The 22,404-nt window shown below is 45.6% G+C and overlaps 1 protein-coding gene across 2 annotated transcripts in view; it reads right to left on the reverse strand.

The window, feature by feature from the left end:
- tenm3 (teneurin transmembrane protein 3) overlaps positions 1-22,404 on the reverse strand; it is a 593,227-nt gene that overhangs the window by 95,068 nt on the left and 475,755 nt on the right. For both annotated transcript variants that reach the window (XM_078215101.1, XM_078215099.1), the window contains 2 exons: positions 9,962-10,178; positions 5,939-6,058 (listed from right to left, as the gene is read on the reverse strand). In XM_078215101.1, coding sequence (XP_078071227.1) covers positions 5,939-6,058; positions 9,962-10,178 — 337 coding nt within the window. The remainder of the gene's footprint in view (positions 1-5,938; positions 6,059-9,961; positions 10,179-22,404) is intronic.

Below are 22,404 nucleotides of genomic sequence, written 5' to 3' on the forward strand. Positions count from 1 at the left end.
AACAATAAAACACTAAATATTATAAAACACTAATATTATTTCAGATATTGTGATTTAATGCAGCCATTCCCCGACAACTTATCAATATATATACAGCTCCATTTCCCTGTATTAGAACCATAGAAATGTTACTGTGCAGAAAGAGGCCATTCAGCCCATCGCAACTTTCAAAAACAAGGAAAAAAAGAAACTTGCTGTTCATTTTAATCCTACTTTCCAGCACTTAGTCCACAGCCCTGCTCATTGCAGCACCTCAGCAGATCGAGGTACCTTTTAAATGAGTTGAGTGGGTCAGCCACAACCACCTAATCAAGCAGTGAACTTCAAATGTTCACCGCCCTCCGGGTGGAAAGGTTTCCCCTCATGCCCCCTCCTATCCTTCTACCAATCACCTTCAGGCTGGAATTCTTCAGCTGTTCAGAAAATTCCAGTTGTGGCCCAACCAACATTTTATATAGTTCTCTTATTACATTCCTACTTTAGTATTCAATATCGCACCCAGCAAAGGAAAGTATTCAATTTGTTTTCTTTACCACCTTTTTCACCTCTCCTGCCATGTACAGGGGCCTGTGGACAAGCAAATCAAGGTCTCTTACTTTCTCAACCCCTCGCAATATTTTCCCGTTTATTGATTAGATTTATTATTGTCATATGTATCAACATACAGTGAAAAGTATTGTTTCTTGCGCACTGTACAGACAAAACATACTGTTCATAGAGAAGGAAAGGAGAAAGTGCAGAATGTAGTGTTACAGTCATAGCTGGGGTATAGAGAAAGATCAACTTAATGTAAGGTAGATCCATTCAAAAGTCTGGCGGCAGCAGGGAAGAAGCTGTTCTTGTGTCGGTTGGTACGTGACCCTCAGACTTTTTCTTCCTTTGCTTTGGTTGCCCTCCCAAAATCATGACCTTACATTTTTCCAGATTGAATTTCATTTGCCAATTCTCTGCCCACTCACTTTCCTCTTCACGATCAACTGCACAGCCATTTTTTGTGTCATCTGTAAATTTCTCAATGCTGCCTTCCACATTTAAGTCCAAATTATTAATACATATGAAAAACAACAAATCTCCAGGTCACCCCAGAGTACTTAAGGAAATGGCCCTAGAAATAGTAGATCTGTTGTTGGTTATTTTCCAAAATTCTTTGGACTCTGGAATAGTTCCTACAGATTGGAGGGTAGCTAATGTAAGCCCGCTATTCAAAAAGAAAGGTAGGGAGAAAACAGGGAACTATAGACCTGTGAGCCTAACATTCGTACTGGGGAAGTTGCTTGAGTCTATGACCAAGGATTTCATAACTTGGCATTTGGAAGACAGTGGTATAATCAGACAAAGTCAGCATGGATTTACAAAAGGGAAATCATGCTTGATGAATCTATTGGAATTTTTTGAGGATGTAACTAGTAGAGTTGACTGAGGAGAGCCAATGGATGCGGTTTATTTAGATTTTTAGAAGGCTTTCAACAAGGTCTCACGTAACGGACTATTATGTAAAGTTAAAGCACATGGGATTGCAGGTAATGTCTTGACATGGATGGAAAGCTGGTTAGCAGCTTGGAAGCAAAGAGTTGGCGTAAATGGATCTTTATCTGATTGGCAGTCAGTGACTAGTGGGGTTCTGCAGGGATCTGTGCTAGGACCCCAACTGTTCACATTATATATGAATGATTTGGAAATGGAACTGAATGTATTATCTCCAAATTTGCAGATGATACAAAGTTGGGTGGGAGGGTGAGCTGTGAGGAGGATGCAGAGATGCTTCAGCGTGATTTGGACAGGCTGAGTGTGTGGGTATGTGCATGGCAGATGCAGTATAATGTGGATAAATGTGAGGTTATCCACTTTGGTAGCAATAATAGGAAGACAGATTATTATTTGAATGGGTATAAATTGAGAGAGGTGGATAGTGAACGAGATCTTGACTTCCTCATGCATCAGTCGCTGAAAGGAAGCGCGCAGGTACAGCAGGCAATAAAGAAGACAATAAATATGTTGGCTTTCATAGCGAGAAGATTTGAGTATAGGATAAGAATGTTTTGCTGCAATTGTCTTGGGCATTGGTGAGGCCACACCTGGCTTGTGTGCAGTGTTGGTGTCCTTATCTGAGGAAGGATGTCCTTGCTATAGCGAGAGTACAGCGAAGGTTTACCAGGCTGATTCCTGGGATAGCAGGTCTGTCATATGAGGAGGGATTGTCAGTTAAGATTATATTCACTGGAGTTTAGAAGAGTGAGAGAGAATCTCATAGAAACTTATAAAATTGCAACAGGGTTAGACAGAGTAGATTCAGAAAGAATGTTCCCAATGGTGGGGGTGTCCAGAACTAGTGGTCATAGATTGAGGATAAGGAGTAAACCTTTTAGAACTGAGGTGAAGAGAAATTTCTTCACCCAGAGGTGGTGAATGTGTGGAATTCACTACCACAGAATGTAGTTGAGGCCAAAACATTGTCTGATTTCAAGAAGAAATTAGATATGGCTCTTGGGGCTCAAGTGATCAAGGGATATGGGAGGGAAAGGGGGATCAGGATGTTGAATTCGACGATCAGCCGTGATCAAAATGAATGGCGGAGCAGGCCCGCAGGGCCAAACGGCCTGCTCCTGCTTCTAGTTTCTATCACTCCAAGACTGAGCCCTGTGGAACACCACTGGAAACTTCTTTCCATTCGCAAAATCCACCATTACACCCCATTTTCTGTCACTGAGCCAATTTTGGATCCAACTTGTCACCTTTCCCCCTGTCCCACAGGATCTTACTTTTCTGACCTGTCTGCCACGTGGGACCTTGTCAAGTGCCTTACTAAAATGCATGTAGACAACATCTATTGCACTACCCTCATCAATATTGCTTGCCTTCCTCAATAAATTCTATTAAGTTAGTAGGACACGATTTTCCCCTAACGAAACCATGCTGACTATCCCTGCTCAATTCATACCTTTCGAAGTGACGGTTTACACTGTCTCACAATGGTTTTCAGTCATTTGCCCACTTCTGAGGTCAGACTGACTGGCCGATAATTTTCTGGCCTACCCCTTGCACCCTTTTTAAATAATGGCACAATATTCGCAGACCTCTACTCTTCTAGCATATTGCCTGTATCTAATGAGGTTTGGAAAGTGATGTTATTTCCTCCCTGGCTTCCTTTCACAGGCTGGGATACAATGCAACTGACCCTGGTGATCTATCCCTCTTCAAGGATGCCAGTCCCTCCAGTATTTCCTCTCTCATTACACTTGTTGTATCGAATATTTCACACTCCTTCCCTTTAACTAAAAAGACTGCATCGTTCCTCTCTCTAGTGAAGACAGAGATAAAGTATTCATTGAGAACCTTGTCACACCTTCAGCATCAACGCATAAGTTACCACGCACATCTCTGATAGGCCCTATCCTTTACCTAGTTATTCCCTTGCCCTTAATGTACTGGTAAAACACCTTTGGGTTCTCTTTGATTTTTACCTGCTATTATTTTTAATATCCTCTCTTTGCTTTCCTAATTTCCCTTTTTAACTTCAACCCTGTACTTTCTGCGCTCCTCCAGGCTTTCTACAGCATTAATCTTTTTCTTCAATATTGGCCTATCATTTTTATTCAGATGCTGACTACCCTATTAAAGTATTCATTCCTCTTTTTACTATGAAATATAGAAAGTAAAGTTTAAATCATTAAACATAGTCAGTGATTTGCATGGAGCTGTGAGAGAAATGATCCCTATTAGTTCATTCATTTGGTCTAATTTTGCACCATGGTGCAACTTAAACATTCCTTCTTTTAACCTAATGTCCAATTTTAATACAAGAGAAAATTGTTAAGCATTTCATTCAAAGGCCTGTCAGACTTGCTGCTGTGAACAGGTATGTAGTGAATAGCACGCAGGTACAGCCAGTGGTTAGAAAGGAAAATGGAATGATTTGATTTGATTTATTATTGTCACATGTATTAACATACAGTGAAAAGTATTGGTTCTTGCGCACTATACAAAGCATACCGTTCAAGGGGAAACGAGAGAGTACAGAGAGAGAAACAAGAGGAATGTCGGTGTTTGCTGCAAGAGGAATGGGAACATAAAAGTTGGGAAGTTTTACTTTTTTATTTAGCTTTATTTATTAGTGTCACAAGTAGGCTTACATTAACACAGCAATGATGTTACTGTGAAAATCCCTCAGTCGCCACATTCCGGCGCCTGTTTGGGGACACTGAGGGAGAATTTAGCATGGCCAATGCACCTAACCAGCACGTCTTTCAGACTGTGGGAGGAAACTAGTGTATCCAGAGGAAACCCACGCAGACACGGGGAGAATGTGCAGACTCCGCACAGACAGTGACCCAAGCCGGGAATCGAACCCGGGTCTCTGATGCTGTGAGGTAGCAGTGCTAGCCATTCTGCCACCATGCTGCCCGCAGCTGTAGCTGTACGGGGCCTTGGAGAGACCACATCTGGAATGCTGTGTACAGTTTTGGTCTCCTTATTTGAAAATGGATATAAATGCATCAGAAGCAGTTCATCGAAGGTTTACTTCACTCATTCCTGGGCGGAAGTAGGAAAGGTTGAGCAGGTTGGGCCTCTAACTCCCCATTGGAGTTTAAAAGAATGGAGGTGATCCTGAGGGGATTGAAGAGGGTGGTTACAAGAAGGATGCTTTCTCTTATGGGGAAGACTAGGGGTGAATTTTCCCGTTCCGGGAATCATAGCGGGCGAGGGGCGGACCATGGAAAGCTCCGTTGACCTCGGGTGGGATATCCTGGTTTCAGCGCGAGCGCGGCTGGTAAATCCCACCATAGAGTTGGGGGACACAGTTTAAATTTAAGAGCTCTTCCTTTTAGTATGGAGGTGATTTTTTTATCACCTATGGAGGGTTGTTATTCCTAGAATTCTCTTCTCCAGAAAGCAGTGGGGGCTGGATCACCGAATTTATTCAAGGCTGAGCTAGACAGCGAGCAAAGGGAGTCAAAGGGTTATGGCAGGAAGACAAGAAAGTGGAGTGGAGACCACAATAAGATATAGGCAGAATTAGGCAATTCGGCCCATCGAGTCCGCTTTGCCATTCGGCTGATATGCTTCTCGTCCCCATTTTCCTGCCTTCTCCCCATAACCCTTCAACCCATTACCAATTAAAAATCTGTCTAACTCCTCCTTAAATTTACTCACTGCCCAGGCTTCCATCACACTTTGGGGTGTCAGATCAGATCAGCCAAGTCCCTTTCAAACAGCAGAGCAGGTTTGAAGGGCCAAATCCTGCTCCTAAGTCCTCTGTCCCTATGTAACAGGGCAATGCAGAGGTGGAATTTCAACTGGTTTCTTCTGCGATAGACTGTACACTACAGGCTGATCCTCACCGTCTCGGTGGGGCAGTAGCAGTCTGAAAATCGCAGTCACAGGATTCACCTCACTGTCCTGTCCTCTTTTCAGATGACACACTTATCCAAGCCAGCAGTGAAATAGCGTTCAGTGGAACTGCACAATTTCACACAGGATAACAAAACTTAAAGCACAGCTGGCTCATGGAACAGGGGTGGCACAGTGGTTAGCATTGCTGCCTCACAGCACCAGGGACCCGGGTTTAATTCCCAGCTTGGGGTCTCTGTCTGTGTGGAGTTTGCACATTCTCCCCGTGTCTGTGTGGGTTTCCTCCAGATGCTCCGGTTTCCTCCCACAGTCCGAAAGATGTGCTGATTAGGTGCATTGGCCATGCTAAAGTCTCCCTCAGTGTTCCCGAACAGGCACCAGAGTGTGGCAACTGGGGGATTTTCACAGTAACTTCATTGCAGAGTTAATGTAAGCCGAGTTGTGTCGCCAATAAATAAACTTTAAAACTACAAGAAAGTATTTGAATACAAAACATGTTGCTATTCTGATCAGGTTTAATTCCTGATTCCTGCCTCGAGGGCTTAAATCACGCGCAAGCTGCATCTTATCTCGACCCGTGTAAACTCACATTCCGTCCTGGCGTGTGATGGTGTAGCCATATTGTGGGTAATGCAGAAAGGACACGTTTACTCCAATGAGGGGTGTTCCGTCTGCGGTAAGCACTTGCCCTCTGATGACGGAGCTCAGGCTGTGAGGGGTATGTCAGGGAAGAGAAAAAAAGAGAGGGGGAATCAGACATCTTTCAAAGGAGTTACCCACACAACAGAAATCTTCCACCTAAAAACATGTTCTCTCTACAAAAGAACCATCAAATCAAATGCGATCAAATAATGCCAGCAAAGCCATTGTAAAATAATTCATCTTCATGAAACACTAATATTATTTCAGATATTGTGATTTAATGCAGGCATTCCCTTGACAACTTATCAAGCTCAACATGAGCCATGTTTTATAGTTGGAATATATACAGCACCATTTCCCCATGTGCTTCAATTTCATATGCTATATTTCAACTTAGCATGTGAATAAATAATGATTTGATTATTGAAATTTCCAGCAAATTTGCAAATGAGGTAGGTAGCTGGTGTAGTGAGGGGGGCGGTGGGGAGGGGCGGAAGGAGAAGAAATGGGTAACAGATAGGAGAGAGGAAACAGCCATTCTACAAGCCTTAATTAAATTTAGTGGCTAAGCTACATCAGGGCAATTTAAATGGCTGGAGTTTCTGCTGTACATCAGGTGCGTGTGCACTGTGAATGCACCCGCCGGTTTTGCCTGCATTATATTTCTAGGTCATTACAAATTCATAAAAAGCGCATTAAATAATGTGTGCCCCAGTTACCGCACTTCGTTAGAGAATTGATTAAATTTGCGCCTTACTTCATTAGTCTGCTTTTGAAGTACCTAACGGACTTTTAAAGAGTTATCCATTTAGCCCGAAGCAAGGGAATCGACCAGAGTAGTGGTGGATTTACAATGGATATGCTCCCATCAGCAATCTGACGGCTATGGTACTCGTGCAATTTGAAAATCAGTGTCTGAAGGTCCTGCGATTGTAACTGTTCTGATCATTCTTTAGCAACGTACACACTTTCTTTCGATTCTATTTTTTCTCTCCGTGGAACACATTCTATCTTCCGAGTGAAACCCGTTTACAGGCCCCTATAATCCTAGCTAAAGACAATTCCTCATTCTGGAATCCAGGTGTCGTTTGCTCTGATATTGTTTCCCACTGTTTCCTTGGTCGGGAGATAGGGAGGCTAGTCTCTGTGAGGGTGTATTTAAAAGTCAATGCATGTGCAAAAGCAAATAAGGCTTTCTCCCAAAATGGCACAGCTGTGGATAAGTCCTTGCCATCTCGATTTGCTTCATGTGCTACCATCACATGTATTCAATTTACCCATCTCTTGTAGCCAGCATGTGGCCGAGCAAATACATGGCTCCCACATCCCTCTCTCTAATTTCAACTGAAAGGGCACTACGTCTAAATGTCCACAGTCACCATGAGTCGTCTGACCTGATCATCACAGAGGAACAGCAGGTAACATAGCCCGGATGTCTGATAGAAGAAAAATAACTCCATCTTATTGTTCACAATCACCATGAGATGCGTGACCTGCCAATCACACTTTCACAGAACAGAGGTGGCACTTGATCTCCATTTTGAATTCATGAGATGTAGATAAGCAAGTTCATTTTCTCCCATCTACACACATCACAAGGAGAAGCCCAAAGGCACGGTGGCACAGTGGTTAGCACTTCTGCTTCACAGCGCCCGGGACCACGGTTCGATTCCCGGTTTGGGTCACTGTCTGTGTGGAGTTTGCATGTTCTCCCCGTGTCTGCGTGGGTTTCCTCCAGGTGCTCCGGTTTCCTCCCATGGAGCAAAGATATGCTGGTTAGGTGCATTGGCCATGCTAAATTCTCCCTCAGTGTACCCGAACAGGCACCAGAGTGTGGCGACCAGAGGATTTTCACAGTAACTTCACTTCATTCCTAAATGTAAGCCTACTTGTGACACTAATAAGTAAACCAAAAACTAAATCAAATTCAAGTGGGGAACTTATAAAAAGTCATTCCTAACACAGCAGATTTTAAAGTGGGTCCCAGCTTAAACTAACCCTTTAAGCAAATTATATGCACATTACTTCACACTGCATTGATGAAGTTTCATATAATATGGTAGTTTTTATCAAGCAGTTTGCTGATCATTCAATCTAGTTTCAAAGGTTTTCCATTCTCTGCTGATTCTCATCCCTCCCTCCCTCCTCCAGATTTTCCCCAGTGGTGCTAATGTACTTCTCTCTGGGCTCAAGACAATCTTTTTCTTTACGGACACTGACTTGCTGGGTATTTGCAGTATTTCCTGTTTTATTTCTGAAGTGTTTGTTTCATAAACTGATCGTCCCTATTAGCCAAGACGCAACTTGTAAAACAAATGAGTGGTGCATTGAATATCCCTATGGTGCGCTTTGTGATCAGTTGACTCCGTGCTGTGCACAGTGTGACTTGGTGGTGGGGCAAGGCTGTAGGTCGGGGTAGTGGGTGGTGGACATGGACGAACCACCAAAGCCAGGCCAGGACATACCTGGGGCAGAATTTTCCCCCAAAATTCTAAGTGCCATATCAGCGTGAAATGGGAGTCCACCGCGCCAGTCTTTTCAGTGAAGACGGCACTGGAGTCTTCCGGCACTCTGCCAACTTTTTTGACATCAAGGAGCTTTGCGCCAGTAGTGGGGGGAGGGGGGAGCGGAGCCTAAATACACCGGTGAAGCCAGCTTCAGAACATTTGGCCGCCATTGCGCAGTGTAGCCTGAACTCCTACTGGACCTGGAAATCCACCCCCTCCCCACCCCACAGATATCGGATCACCCCCCCCCCCAGCCCCCAACATCATCGGTGGCATTGTCACCCCCACCCAAACAGCAACACGGGTCGCCGGCATCAGGTCAATGATCAGGCAGGTTGATCTCCCTGGCTAGGGTGGAGTCAATGATCAGGGGGGCTGACAAAGTTTAACCGAGGCGTCGCCTGATGCAATTTCACAAAGCCATCTCGGCCTTTTGGCGAAGGCCAAGTGTCAAATCAAGCCCAAGATGGGGCGCCATGCCTTATCCTGTCAGCTTGGATCTTGTTTGACTCTCTCATGGTGACCATGAGTTGGATTCAATTTGAATTTTGCGTTTTGGATGGAATAAAAAATAAAATAAAAGACCGTCTGATTCACAAGACAAGAGTGCTGCCGCTCAGAGCTTTGATATAGGGGGCCAGAAGTGACATAAAGCAACAATGAAAACACACTTGCAGAATGAAAAATGGTGGCACCAACTCCACTCTCCCAAAATAGACAACAAGCTACATCATAGAATCATAGAATCCCTGCAGTACAGAAGGAGGCCATTCGGCCAATCGAGTCTGCACTGACAACAACCCCACCCAGGCCCTATGTTCATAACCCCATGTACGTACTCTGCTAATGACAGGGGCAATTTATCATGTCCAATCAACTGGGCGGCACGGTGGCACAGTGGTTTGCACCGCTGCTTCACAGCACCAGGGACCCGGGCTCAATTCTGGCCTCGGGTTACTGTCTGTGTGGAGTTTGCATGTTCTCCCCGTGTCTGCGTGGGTTTCCTCCAGGTGCTCCGGTTTCCTCCCACAGTCCAAAGATGTGCAGGTTAGATTGATTGGCCACGATAAAGCGTCGGGGGACTGGCAGGGTAAATGTGTGGGGTTACGGGAATAAGGCCTGGGTGGGATTGTGGTCGGTGCAGACTCGATGGGCCAAATGGCCTCCTTTTGTACTGTGGGGATTCTATGATTCTATGAAAGCATTGATGAGGCTTTCAGCAACACCTTGAGCTGAGATGAGCAACCTAACCCGCGCATCTTTGGACTGTGGGAAGAAACCAGAGCACCCGGAGGAAACCCACACAGACACGGGCGACAACATGTAAACTCCACACAGACAGTCACCCGAGGCCGGAATCGAACCCGGGTCCTTGGTGCTGTGAGACAACAGTGTTAACCACTGTGCCACCCATCACTGTGGGATTAGATTTATCCGCGTCATTTCAACACTGACGGACTAACCTCCTGTTGAAGGGGTTTTCCCCGGGGAGGATGTGGCTGCTGTCTGGTTCAATCAGAAACTTGATACGATCGTGGAAGGACTGGGCAGCTTGCTGAGAAGGTGGCTGCTGGCTTTGACCAATGATGTCCAGTGGGTCGGGAGATCCGCGGCAATAGGGCTGGTTCTGGCAGGTGCCGTGTAGGCAGCAGTCCGGATCCATACAATCGATCAGACCATCTGCAAAACGGAGAAAGCAGTCGAGTGAAAAAATATCTTCGCGCCGTTCTTCAACTACACGTGAAGAGCTTGAACTGTCAGCTTGCTGCCTCAACTCGAGTTCAAAAACTGCTGCGTAGTGCAGCAAAGCGTACAGTTACATAAATATCCATTTGTCGACAGCAACAAAGGCGTCAGGTGAATGTTAGTTTATGCACATTTAATAACTCACAAGCAATTCCTTTGTTTGCTGTTTGAACCCACTTTGGTATACCGGCCTGGTTAAAGGAATGGAAATGGGTTATCATTGCTGATCATCTTCACATTGGCACCCTAGTGAGGAGCCAGGCTGCATTTGTAAAAATTCTGACATGGGGTTTTACACAGGAAGCAGTTCTCTCATTAACATCTCTGTGGGGTGCAGTCAAGCAGCTTGCAGAATGCGAAGCCCTCCTGAAATATTAATCTCTCTCTCTCTTGCTCTCAGATGTAGAACAATGTGAGTTGAGGTGCGTGTGTGAGAGCTGGGTGGGTGGGGCAGGGGAACGTGGAATGCAGGGCAGGGAGAAACTCTCATTCTGTTGTCAATTTTAGCCAGAAGAAAAGCCAGAGGGATTCTTCTTCTTGGGTTTTCTACCCAAAGGGAGGTTCGACCCATCGTGCCACCATGGGTTTCAAGTTTATTTATTTAGTGTCATAAGTCGGCTTACTCAATGAAGTTACTGTGAAAATTTCCTAGTCGCCACACTCCGGCGCCTGTTCGGGTAGACTGAAGGAAAATTTAACATGGCCAATGCACTTAACCAGCACATGTTTCAGACTGTGGGAGGAAACTGGAGTGCCCAGAAGAAAACCCACGCAGACCACGGGAGAATGCGCAGACTCCGAACAGACAGTGACCCAAGCCAGGAATCGAATCCGGGTTCCTGGCACTGTGAGGCAGCAGTGCTAACCACTGTGCCACCCTGCCGCCCAGTAAGGAGGGAGTTCCCAAATCCAGCCCAGCTGCAAACGGCAACGAACACCATGCTGTTGCTACCAATCTGATACACACTGGCCATCCTTCCAACTGAGCCAAACACCCCCCCAAGGAATTTAATCACCATGGCAACATACATTTTGACATGTTGTAGTCTGGAGCTATGGATAGGGATGGTCGAGGCTCCGATTTCTTTCCATCACATATCTTCCATTCTTAGCGTCTACCATATGTTGGCAGCACTTGCAAGTTGATACTTGACCTGTTTGGCCACATTATGAATGGCCCTTCCTTGGTCAATAATTCCTGAAGTGGGATTTAAACCCCAGAGCTTCTGGCTCAGAGGGAGGGACGCTACCTACTGCGTGCCGTAAGACTGCCCCAAAGTGATTACAAAAGAGGAAATTACATTTTGTATTCACATCAAATCTTTTGCCAGAATCATCACCAAATTCAGTCTGCCATTCTTCCCCGCGTCTTTTGTTTGTACTTCAAGATTGTGAGCATTGTGCTTTTTGCTTTATTTTGTTGAGATGTGAATCACAGCCTTTGATTCAAGTGAGGCTGATGACACCTTTCAGGTTTTCTCCCAAATAATCCAAAGGCACACGGTGAAAAATCATTGACTGATGTGCCCATAATTACAATGGATTCTAATAAGAAATTCTATCCTGATTCAATGCAAGTGATTTCCATAAGATATGGAGAGAGTTGCGGTGCCTCATGACGACTGAAGGCTTTGTGATATAGTGAGTGGGAGCTGGTATTTGCCTAGATTCAGATTTGCAAACATCCATCTGTCTTACTCCCTTCAAGACCTGCACTTCAATTTGGAGGACATTCCTTGCCTAAGGTTGGAAAAAAATATCGAGATGATCACAGGTTTCCTCTGAGATAGAGCCCATAGAATCCCAGCTTATAGAATCCCCATAGTGCAAAAGGAGGCCAATTGGCCCATTGGGTCTGCACCAACTCTCTGACAGAGCATCCCACCCAGGCCCACCCCCTATCCCATAATCCCACACATTTATCTCACTAATCTCCCTAACCTACACATCTTGGGACACTACGGGACAATTTAGCTTGGCCAATCAACCTAACCCGCACATCTTTGGACTGTGGGAGGAAACCGGAGCACCCGGAGGAAACCCGCGCAGACATGGGGAGAATGTGCAAACTCCGCACAGACAGTGACCCAAGCCGGGAATTGAACCCAGGTCCCTGGAGCTGTGAAGCAGCAGTGCTAACCACCATGCTACCGTGCCGCCCCAACGTGCAAACTGCACACAGATAGTGACCGGTAATCGAAACCGGGTCTCTGGCGCTGTGAGGCAGCAGTGCTAACCGCTGTGCCACCGTGCACGCTGATAATTCGAAGCTGGAGCAAGAACCATTATCCCAGCCTTAAAATTTTCCTTCAATTAATTATTTTCTAACTGAAGACTATTTGGGGACATCTTCTGAGCTGGTGGTAGGGAAATTCATTTCCTCAAGTGCATAGTTTAAAAACTATGGCCCAGATCTTCTGTCCCCCCACCTCCGGTCCCCGCCAATGAGGTGGCGCTCCATTGCCTGCTGGTGGGATCTTCTGTTCCCAGTGAGGCCTCAGGCATTTTATGACCTCACTTGTCCCGCTGTCAGGGCGGCACGGTGGCACAGTGGTTAGCACTGCTGCTTCACAGCACCAGGGGCCCAGGTTCAATTCCAGTCTCGGGTGACTTTTTGTATGGAGTTTGCACGTTCTCCCTATGTCTCCATGGATTTCCTCCGGTTTCCTCCCACACTCCAAAGATGTGCGGGTTAGGTTGATTGGCCAAGCTAAATTGCCCCTTAGTGTCAGGGGGACTAGCAGGGCATCTGTTTCTATTGCTTCAGAGAAGACCTGGGACAAACGGGGGGCAGTAATGCAGTGGAGTAGTCACTGGACTAGTAATCCAGGGAACAAGATCTGGGGACCCATCTTCAATTCCCACCAAGGCAGATGGTGAAATTTGAATGCAATAAAAATCTGGAAATAAAAGTCTAATGATGACTATTGTCGATTGTCGGAAAAACCCATCTGGTTCACTGATGTCCTTTGGGAAAAGAAACTTGCCGTCCTTACCTGGTCTGGCCTACATGTGACTCCAGATCTACTGCAATGTGGTTGACTCTAAAATACCCCCAGGGATGGGAATAAATGCTGCCCCAGCCTGTGACACGCACATCCCTTGAATGAATATTAAAAAAATATGTGGGGTTATGGGGATAGGACCTCGGTGGGATTGTCATTGGTGCAGGCTCGATGGGCCGAATAGCCTCCTTCTGCACTGCAGGGATTCTATGATCCTGCCATGGGGAGTCACCTTCGGCGGGACCGGAAATCCCGCCAGCAGGAAGGGCTGGAAAATCCCGCCCTGATCCCACAGCTTCCATTTTGTCTCAGGGAGCATTGTGTGAACTGAATGTTCAATATCATCCTTAATCTCACTGCGGTTATGAAAAAAGTTGCCCCGATTATGGCAGCTGTCTTTTTTTCCCCCCACTCTAAAGAGAGATGTTGGCTGCAGCGCTGAGAGAGTTAAAAGTTCTTTCGCAGCTCGGCTGCTACACAGTCCTCTCTCCCTCAGGAAATACAGAAGGGGAGAATGAAGCACACTCAAATTTAGTCATTCATCTTTGTTAGTTTATGTAAAGCAAATGTACATCTGGCACGTAGTCTGCAGGTCATAAAACAGCAAGAGATTGACACCCACAGAACTAATCAGCTGGAAATGCATTTTTACAAGCTGCTCTGGAAACATCAATCAGAAACAAGAATCTCATTTTCAGCTGCTCGGAAGAAGCCTGAAGTACTTGGCTATTTTTCCATGGAGTTTATCAACTACTTGCCTGAGTGAGTGACGGATGACTATGAAACTCTTTTCCCATGACTTGAGAACTTATTCTTCATTACTTGATGCCCTCGTACAGTCGACGTTATTTATTGTTACTCACTCGATTGCACATTGCTTATTGGAAAGTCTGGCCGCTGCTGGCAATGGATGGCTAGGGATCTCTTATTTACCACCAATTGACAGGGTTCCTCCTGACGCCCCCCCCCCCTGCAAAATCTGGTCATAATCAACAAAACACCATCTGAGCTCAAGCACGGCGCCCCTATGCTACTGATCTGCACATCAGCACCAACTGACATGGTGCTTCACTGGGTGTACAACTGTTAGTGTACAATTTCTTTTGTTCTCCAAAGGATTCGAGCATTGCTGGCAAGGCCGGCATTTGTTGGCAAGACCGGCATTTGTTGCCCATCCCGGGTTGCCCTTTAGAAGCTTGTGGTGAGTTGCCATCTTGAACCGCTGCAGTCCATGCAGTGTACCCACAGAACAGGGGAGGTTGGAGAAGCTTGGTATGCTCTCACTGGAACGATGGAGGTTGAGGGGCGACCTGATAGAAGTCTACAAGATTATGAGGGGCATGGACAGAGTGGATAATCGGAAGCTTTTTCCCAGGGTGGAAGAGTCAATTACTAGGGGGCATAAGTTTAAAATGCAAGGGGCAAGGTTTAAAGGAGATATATGAGGCAGGTTTTTTACGCAGAGGGTGGTGGGTACCTGGAACTCGCTGCCAGGTGAGGTAGAGGAAGCGGATACGATAGTGACTTTAAAGGAGCGTCTTGACAAATGCATGAATAGGATGGGAATAGAGGGATTGGTCCCCGGAAGGGTAGGGGGTTTTAGTTCAGAGGGGCAGCATGGTTGGTGCAGGCTTGGAGGACTGAAGGGCCTGTTCCTGTGCTGTAATTTTCTTTGTTCTTTGCTGCTAGGGAAGGAGTGCCAAGATTTTAACCCAGTGATAATGAAGAATCCACCAGATAGTTCCATGTAAAGATGTAACTCGAGGGGAAATGTGCAGGTAGTGGTGTTCCCAAGGTGCTGTGCCCGTGTTCTTCTGGGTGGCAAAGGTCATGGTTTTGGAAGGTGCTGTCGAAGGAGCCTTGATGACTGGCTGCAGTACATCTTGTAGATGGTACACACTGCTGCCACTGTGCATCAGTGGGGGATGGAGTGAATGTTTAAGGAGGTAGGTGCCAATCATGCGAGCTGCTTTGCCTTGGATGGTACTGAGCTTCTCAAATGTTGTTGGAGCTACACTTATCCAGACAAGTGGAGAATATTCCATCACACTCCTGAATTATGCGGATGGACAGACTTTGGAGAGTCAGGTGGTCAGTAACTGCTGGATTCTCAAACTCTTAGCTGCTCCTGTTACCACTGTATGGCTGGTGCAGTTAGGCTTTGGATCAATCGCAAATGCCAGATCTTAATAGTGGGGAATTAGTGATGGTAATACCATTGAATGTCAGGGGAAATGGTTGGATTCTTGCCATTGCTTGGCATCTGTATGACAAAAATGTTACTTGCCACTTATCAGGCCAAGTCTGAATGTTGTCCAGCTTTTGCTGCATGCGGACATGGACTCACTGCTTCATTATCTGAAGAATTGGAAATTCTACTGAGCATTGTGCAATCATCAATGAACAGCTATTAAAATTCAAGGCTGTGGGCCAAGTGCTGGTAAATGGGATTAGGTCAGGTATTTCTCACGTGTCGGTGCAGACTCGATGGGCCAAAGCATCTCTTCTGCACTGTATGATTCTATCCCCACTTTGATCGTCCGCCCTGTCCCTGTTACCATGGCTAATCCACCTGACCTGCACATCTTGGGATACTAAGGGGAAATTTAACATGGCCAATCCATCTGATCTGCATATATTTAGAGTGTGGAAGGAAACCCAGAGGAAACCCATGCAGGCACGGGAAGAACATGCAAACTCCAACAGACAGTCCGCAAGGCTGGAAATGAACCCGGGTCCCTGGCGCTATGAGGCAGTCCCCCCATTAAAAAAAAAATGTTATTAGTATCACAAGTAGGCTTACGTTAACACTGCAATGAAGTTACTATGAAAATCCCCTACTCACCACATTCCGACACCTGTTCGGGTACACTGAGGGAGAATTTAGCATGGCCAATGCACCTAACCAGCACGTCTTTCGAACTGTGGGAGGATACTGGAGCACCCGGAGGAAACCCACACAGATACAGGGAGAACGTGTAGACTCCGCACAGGCAGTGACCCAAGCTGGGAATTGAACCAGGGTCCCTGGCACTGTGAGGCAGCAGTGCTAACCACTATGCTACCATGCCACCCATTTTAAAGTTGTATGTTTATACTTTGTATAATTATTTAGTTTCATGGTGTCGCTTAAAAGGAAGCAGCAAAGTCAAAGAGCCTCATTTGATCGTGACGAGGGGAGTGGGAAAACTGAGGCACAACAGCACCACTGCTGACAGGAGGGTCTATACACCATAGCCAACTTGCATGTGAACGTAGACACGGAACATCACAGAATCCGAAACATTAATAATAACAAAAGCTGACACAGGATAAGGACGCAGGTGTTGGACTTTTAAAATATAATCACAGATGTTTTTCTGGAAGGTAATAGGCAAAAGATGATAGTATGAAAAAAAGTTATACCTGCAAAAATGGGAAAGGCTTTTACTGGAACCTATGGATTTTAAAAAATATAACTGAAAGAAACTAGATAATTTTGTCACTAGTGTTACTCATCGCCTTACAATATAGCACTAAATGCGTTTGTGATGTAGGCGTTATTGGACTGCCCTGAATAAATATCGTGAGAAGAAAGACATGGGGTGGAATTTTCCTGTTCCGCCCGCTATGGGAATCAGAGCAGGCGGGACAGGAACATGCAACGGTCCGTTGATCTCGGGCGGGATTTTCCGGTCTTGGGGGTGAGCGTGGCCGGAAAATACCGCCCGTGGCATCAGGACATCCCAAAGCACTTGACAATCCAATTAAGTTTTCTTGAGGCGTAGCCATCATATTGTAGGAAATAATCTTGCCAATTTACATGTGGTGAGATTCCACAAACAGCAGTGAGATAAATGGCCAGATAATCTGTTTTAATGATGTTGATTGAGGGATAAAGATTGATCAGGACACTGGGGAGGGTTCTGCTCATCTTCTTCAAAGTGGTACCATCGGAGCCTCATGTTATCTGGCGGCATGGACCTCAGCATAACATAGAATCCCTACAGTGCAGAAGAAGTCCATTCAGCCCATCGAGTCTACACCGACCACAATCCCACCCAAGCCCCGTCCCCGCAATCCCACCACATTTACTCTGCTACTTCCCTGATACTAGGGTCAATTTAGCATGGCCAATCAACATAACCCACACATCTTTGGATTGTGGGAAGAAACCAGAGCACCTGAAGGAAACCCACGCAGACATGGGGAGAAAATGCAAACTCCACGCAGACAGTGACCCGAGGCTGGAATTGAACCTGGGTTCCTAGTGCGGTGAGGCAGCAGTGCTCACCACTGTGCCACCGTGCCGCCCTGGTGATAGGACCAGAATTCAAAGACATTGAAAATATGAAACCTCCGACAGCGTAGTACACCAGCAGCAGTGCAGTGTGGATTGTCAGTCCAGATTATAGGCTCAGAGCTCTGGAGCGGGGTTTGAACCTTCAGCCTTAGAAACAAGAACGCGACATCTGCACCACAGTAAACAAGGAGATGTTATAAATTGTGGCAGAAGACAACCCAAATCGAGCACATGACAAGTACATCTGGCAACCTTGAAATGTGCTGGCATATTCTAAAGAGACTAAAAATAAGAAATAACTGTTAAATGTCATTGGCAAGCCCAGCAGTGGTCGGGAAGCTGTGCTGAGTTGAAATTGACCGGAGGGAGCAAATGCATCTGCTGTCACTCCATTGTCATATTCAAAGTAAATTGACATGATGTTACTTGACTCTTACTGGGTTAGGTTGCAGTTTTATGCAAAACCATATCTTGCATACTATTTATACATGTCAAATTCTTTATTTTCACGAGTCACTTTATTTTATCTCTGTGTTTCCCCTCCTTCTCTCCTTGTGGTTCACTCCTGTATGCGGTACAGTAATCACGGACCCCATTCACCATTTTGCTAGACTTGCCACGAATTCATAGAATCCCTGCAGTGCAGAAGGAGGCTGTTAAGTCCATCTAGTCTGTAGCGACTCTCTGACAGAGCATCTCACCCAGACCTTCTACCCCACCCTATCCACGTCACCCTCACACATTAACTGTGGCCAATCCATCGAACCTTCACATCCCAGTCTTGATAGTGAGCTTCGATAGTCAACGATGGCAGGCTTTTTGACTGTGGGATCCAATGCAGGAGAGTTTAATCCTGCCCCAACCTCCACAGATTTGCAGTAGAGGTGATTAGGCAGTGATCAGAAGAAGAGAAGACTCGGTGAACGTTTTCTACTCCGAAACCAAGGGATGATGAAATACTTTGCCTACCCGTCCTGGATGAGGTCACAAAAGTCACTACAGACTGTGGGTAAACTTGGGACTTTGCTAGTCTGGCATTTGGGTCCCAGTTGCCTCAACTGGGACCCAAATGAGGAGGAATTTCTTCAGCCATAGAGGGGTGAGTCTGTGGAACTCTTTGCTGCAGAAGGCAGTGGAGGCCAGGTCATTGAGTGTCTTTAAGACAGAGATAGATAGATTCTTGATTAATAAGGGGATCAGGGCTTATAGGGAAAAGGCAGGAGAATGGGGATGAGAAAAATATCAGCCATGACTGAATGGCGGAGCAGACTCGATGGGCTGAGTGGCCTAATTCTGCTCCTATGTCTTATGGTCTTATAACTTGTTATTGGGAGAGCTCCTAACTTTCATTGAATCAAAATTTCAGATTGAGAGGTTAAAAACATAGATATAATGCTTCTGGAATAAATGTAACCCTCCTTCAATTATTTTTCTTCTAAAAACAGAGAATTCTGGGACTACTCTCAGTTAGTATTTGTGGAGAAATGTGGAGAGTTACCGGATGGGATTTTTCTTCCCCACTCGCCTGTGGTGGGATCTTATGGTCCTGCCATTGTCAACAGTTTTCTGTTAAATGCACCCCTTGCCGCCAGGAAACCGATGATGGGGGTGCACACTCAGTACCGTAAGATACTGCTGGCGCAAACTCAAGCAAGTTTTTGGTCAACATTTCAAGTTGATGATCTTTCGCCAGATACTCATTTTCTGTATTTCCAATGAGAACAGAGACAAGTGCATGAGCAAGTGTACTCTGATCTTACCTCAGGATTCTGGGTTTTAACCAAGCCAAATTAATGGGATGACTACTGTCAGTGTTCCGAGTGAAACAAGTCTCATGCAGGGAAGCCAGAAGGGTGGTTGATACAGGCGGCACGGTGGCACAGTGGTTAGCACTGCTGCCTCACAGCACCGGGGACACAGGTTTGATTCCGGCCTCGGGTCACTGTCTGTGTGGCGTTTGCACGTCCTCCTCATGTCTGCGTGGGTTTCCTCCAGGTGCTCCAGTTTCCTCCCACAGTCCAAAGATGTGCGGGTTAGGTGGATTGACCATGCTAAATTGCCTCTTAGCATCAGGGAAATGAGCAGGGTAAATACATGGGGTTATGGGGATAGGGCCTGGTGGGATTGCTGCTGGTGCAGGCTCAATGGGCTCTTTCTGCACTGTAGGGATTCTATGTTTCGATTCTATGATATGGATATTTCTAAAGGTACACTGTGCATTAGAGGACGCTCCTCTGTAATTGGGAAAAAGGCACACTTACTAGGAATTGTACAGATAATTCTCTACACCTAACCTGGCATCAATCTGCTTGAGAGTTGGGGGTGCTGGAATGAGGACAGTGGGTGACAAAGGCAGAAACTTGCTCTGACCTTAGCACTGATATCTTTTCACTTAGTGAGATAACAATACAGAACAAGCAGAGGAAGATCGTGGCGAAAGACTGCGATAAAAGTTAAAATGTAATTTATGGTTTATTGAGTTGCTAGCTTGCTACGATTCACCTGAACAATCTGCCCGGTCTGGATGCCTATGCAGCAACACAGCAACCTTGAATGAACTGTGAACCAGAAAGTGCTTTTAATCTATTCATGCATCAGCGCAAAATCAATGCCGATGTTCTATCTCGAATCAGTCCTATCTTACATTTATAGGGCAATGGAGGGTGGGGAGCGGACTAATTGGATAGCTGTTTCAAAGGGTCACCCACAGGCTTGAAAGGCTGAATGGCCTCCCTCTGTGCTGTAAGCTTCTAGATCCCTTTGTTCGGATATCTTACATCACAGGTAATGAACTTCAGAGTTTACTTTGATCAGAAAGCATCCTTTGGTGTTTGGCATCCTGTGGATATTTGCCAGCCAGGCATAATCAGAAAGGATAAATAATTGAGATGCATAGTTCCAGGTAGACCTTCAGAGGCGTTAGGAAACATAAGCTGAGTTAGCAGGGGGAGACGGGAAACTTTGTTGCACACAGACACACGCACACACACACACGCGCACCCACACACACGAAATGTAGGGACTATTTGCTTCCTTGAATCGGAAGGAATCGTTGTGTTTTTTTTGTAAATAGCAGTCACACAACAGTGACCCCATTTCAAAGAAGCTCTTAATTGGTTGTAAAGCATGCTGGGACGCATTGAGGGTATGAGAAACGCTATACAAATGGAAGCCGTCCATCTGTTGTTTCCCTTTGTTACTATTCAGTTCAAGGTCAATGTCACTTGCTTGGTTTGGTCTATTCCAGGGCTCTCTGAAGTCAGCGAGATCACAGGTGAGTACAAATGCTAAGAGAAAACACAGTGACAAAAGGCACCTGACCTTGGGCTCACCCTTCGTACCCAGGTATTGGACAGACAGAGCTTGAGGAGTATTGGGCCAAGGCGACAAGACAAAGGCTCCGTTCGAGGTTTTTCACAAAACAGTGAAGGAAACGGAGATGGAAAATTGGAATACCATTATGATGTTACAGAAAGAAATGTGTTGGTTACTCTAAGGAAATGGGAGGCAGGAATACAGATGATGCTGACTCAGTCTCAGGAGTCAGCGCTGGCTCAAACGCGCAAAAGCCTTACTCTTCAAATGTTGGCAGTTATATTAATTGTTTCCACTGAAGCGTAACACCAACTTGTACTAACGGTGGATAGGGTTTGCAATGGTAAACAAATCGCAACCTTTTTTTTAAAGCCTACTTATTAGTGACATATTTAACACCAAATAAAATTACATGTAAGCAGCAACGATTAATGGTAATTGTACACACTGGCAGGGAAGATTAATGTACTGTACATTTATCATTGCCAACCTTACTGTTAGTCAATGGATTAGGAAATCTGGATTACCACCCCAACGGGCAAACTGTTCATCTGTTTCCAATTAGCAAAGTGACATTAATCTACTTCTCTATGCATTTGTACGTGAGTTGCTGTCCTGTACAACTTGGAATGAAGTGGTTCCCTGAATCTGCAACAATGAACAAACTCACTCTGTTGAAACTATTAAGGACACAGAATCATAGAATCCCTACAGTTCAGAAAGAGGCCATTTGGTCCATCGAGCCTGTACCGACAACCATCCCACACATGCCTTACCCCTGTAACCCCACGTATTTACCCTGCTAATCCCTTTGACACTGAAGGGCAATTTAGCATGGTCAATCAACCTATCCCCGAACATGGGAGCGTGGGAGGAAACCGGGGCAGCCGGAGGAAACCCACGCAGACAGGGGGAGAACAGGCAAACTCCGCACAGACAGTGACCCGAGGGGGGAATCGAAACTGGATCCCTGGAGCTGTGAGGCAGCAATGCTAACTGCTGTGCCACCGTGCCGCCAAATTTTACACCATTTTACAGCTGGGAGTAAAATACCTGTGATGGAGTTACAAGACATAATTCCAACCTCCACATTTTACAGTTCGCTAATGTCACACTATCTCTTCGACACACTGCATACAGTATTCCTATGATCTGGAAACTTGGGGTATGATTTCAATCCAGCTCTTTGTCTTCCGAGGACTCAGCTAATGTCACAGGTGTGACTTCACAGGGATGCAGCTATCCCCGTCGTAGTTAATGAGTGCACTAATTGGATCAATAAGCAAAGGTCAACATCCTCCTCAAAATCAGAAATAGTTTTGTGAGGCCCAACCAATATTTACAAAATATTTAGTCAACCTGCCACAGCGATGATGTTCCTCAGCCAGCACAAAGAGTGGACAGCTGATCAAGGGCGGGGGAGATCCTCTTTTAACAAATAAAATGGGTCTATTTTCTTCCATCATTTAAAATATGTGAACAAATTCACACTCTCAAAAACTCACACTTTTCAAAGTTCTGCAATCCCATAATTGCATTAGTGACTCTCAAGGATAAA

Source organism: Mustelus asterias, chromosome 6 (assembly GCF_964213995.1).
Source record: "Mustelus asterias chromosome 6, sMusAst1.hap1.1, whole genome shotgun sequence".
NCBI lineage: Eukaryota > Metazoa > Chordata > Chondrichthyes > Carcharhiniformes > Triakidae > Mustelus > Mustelus asterias.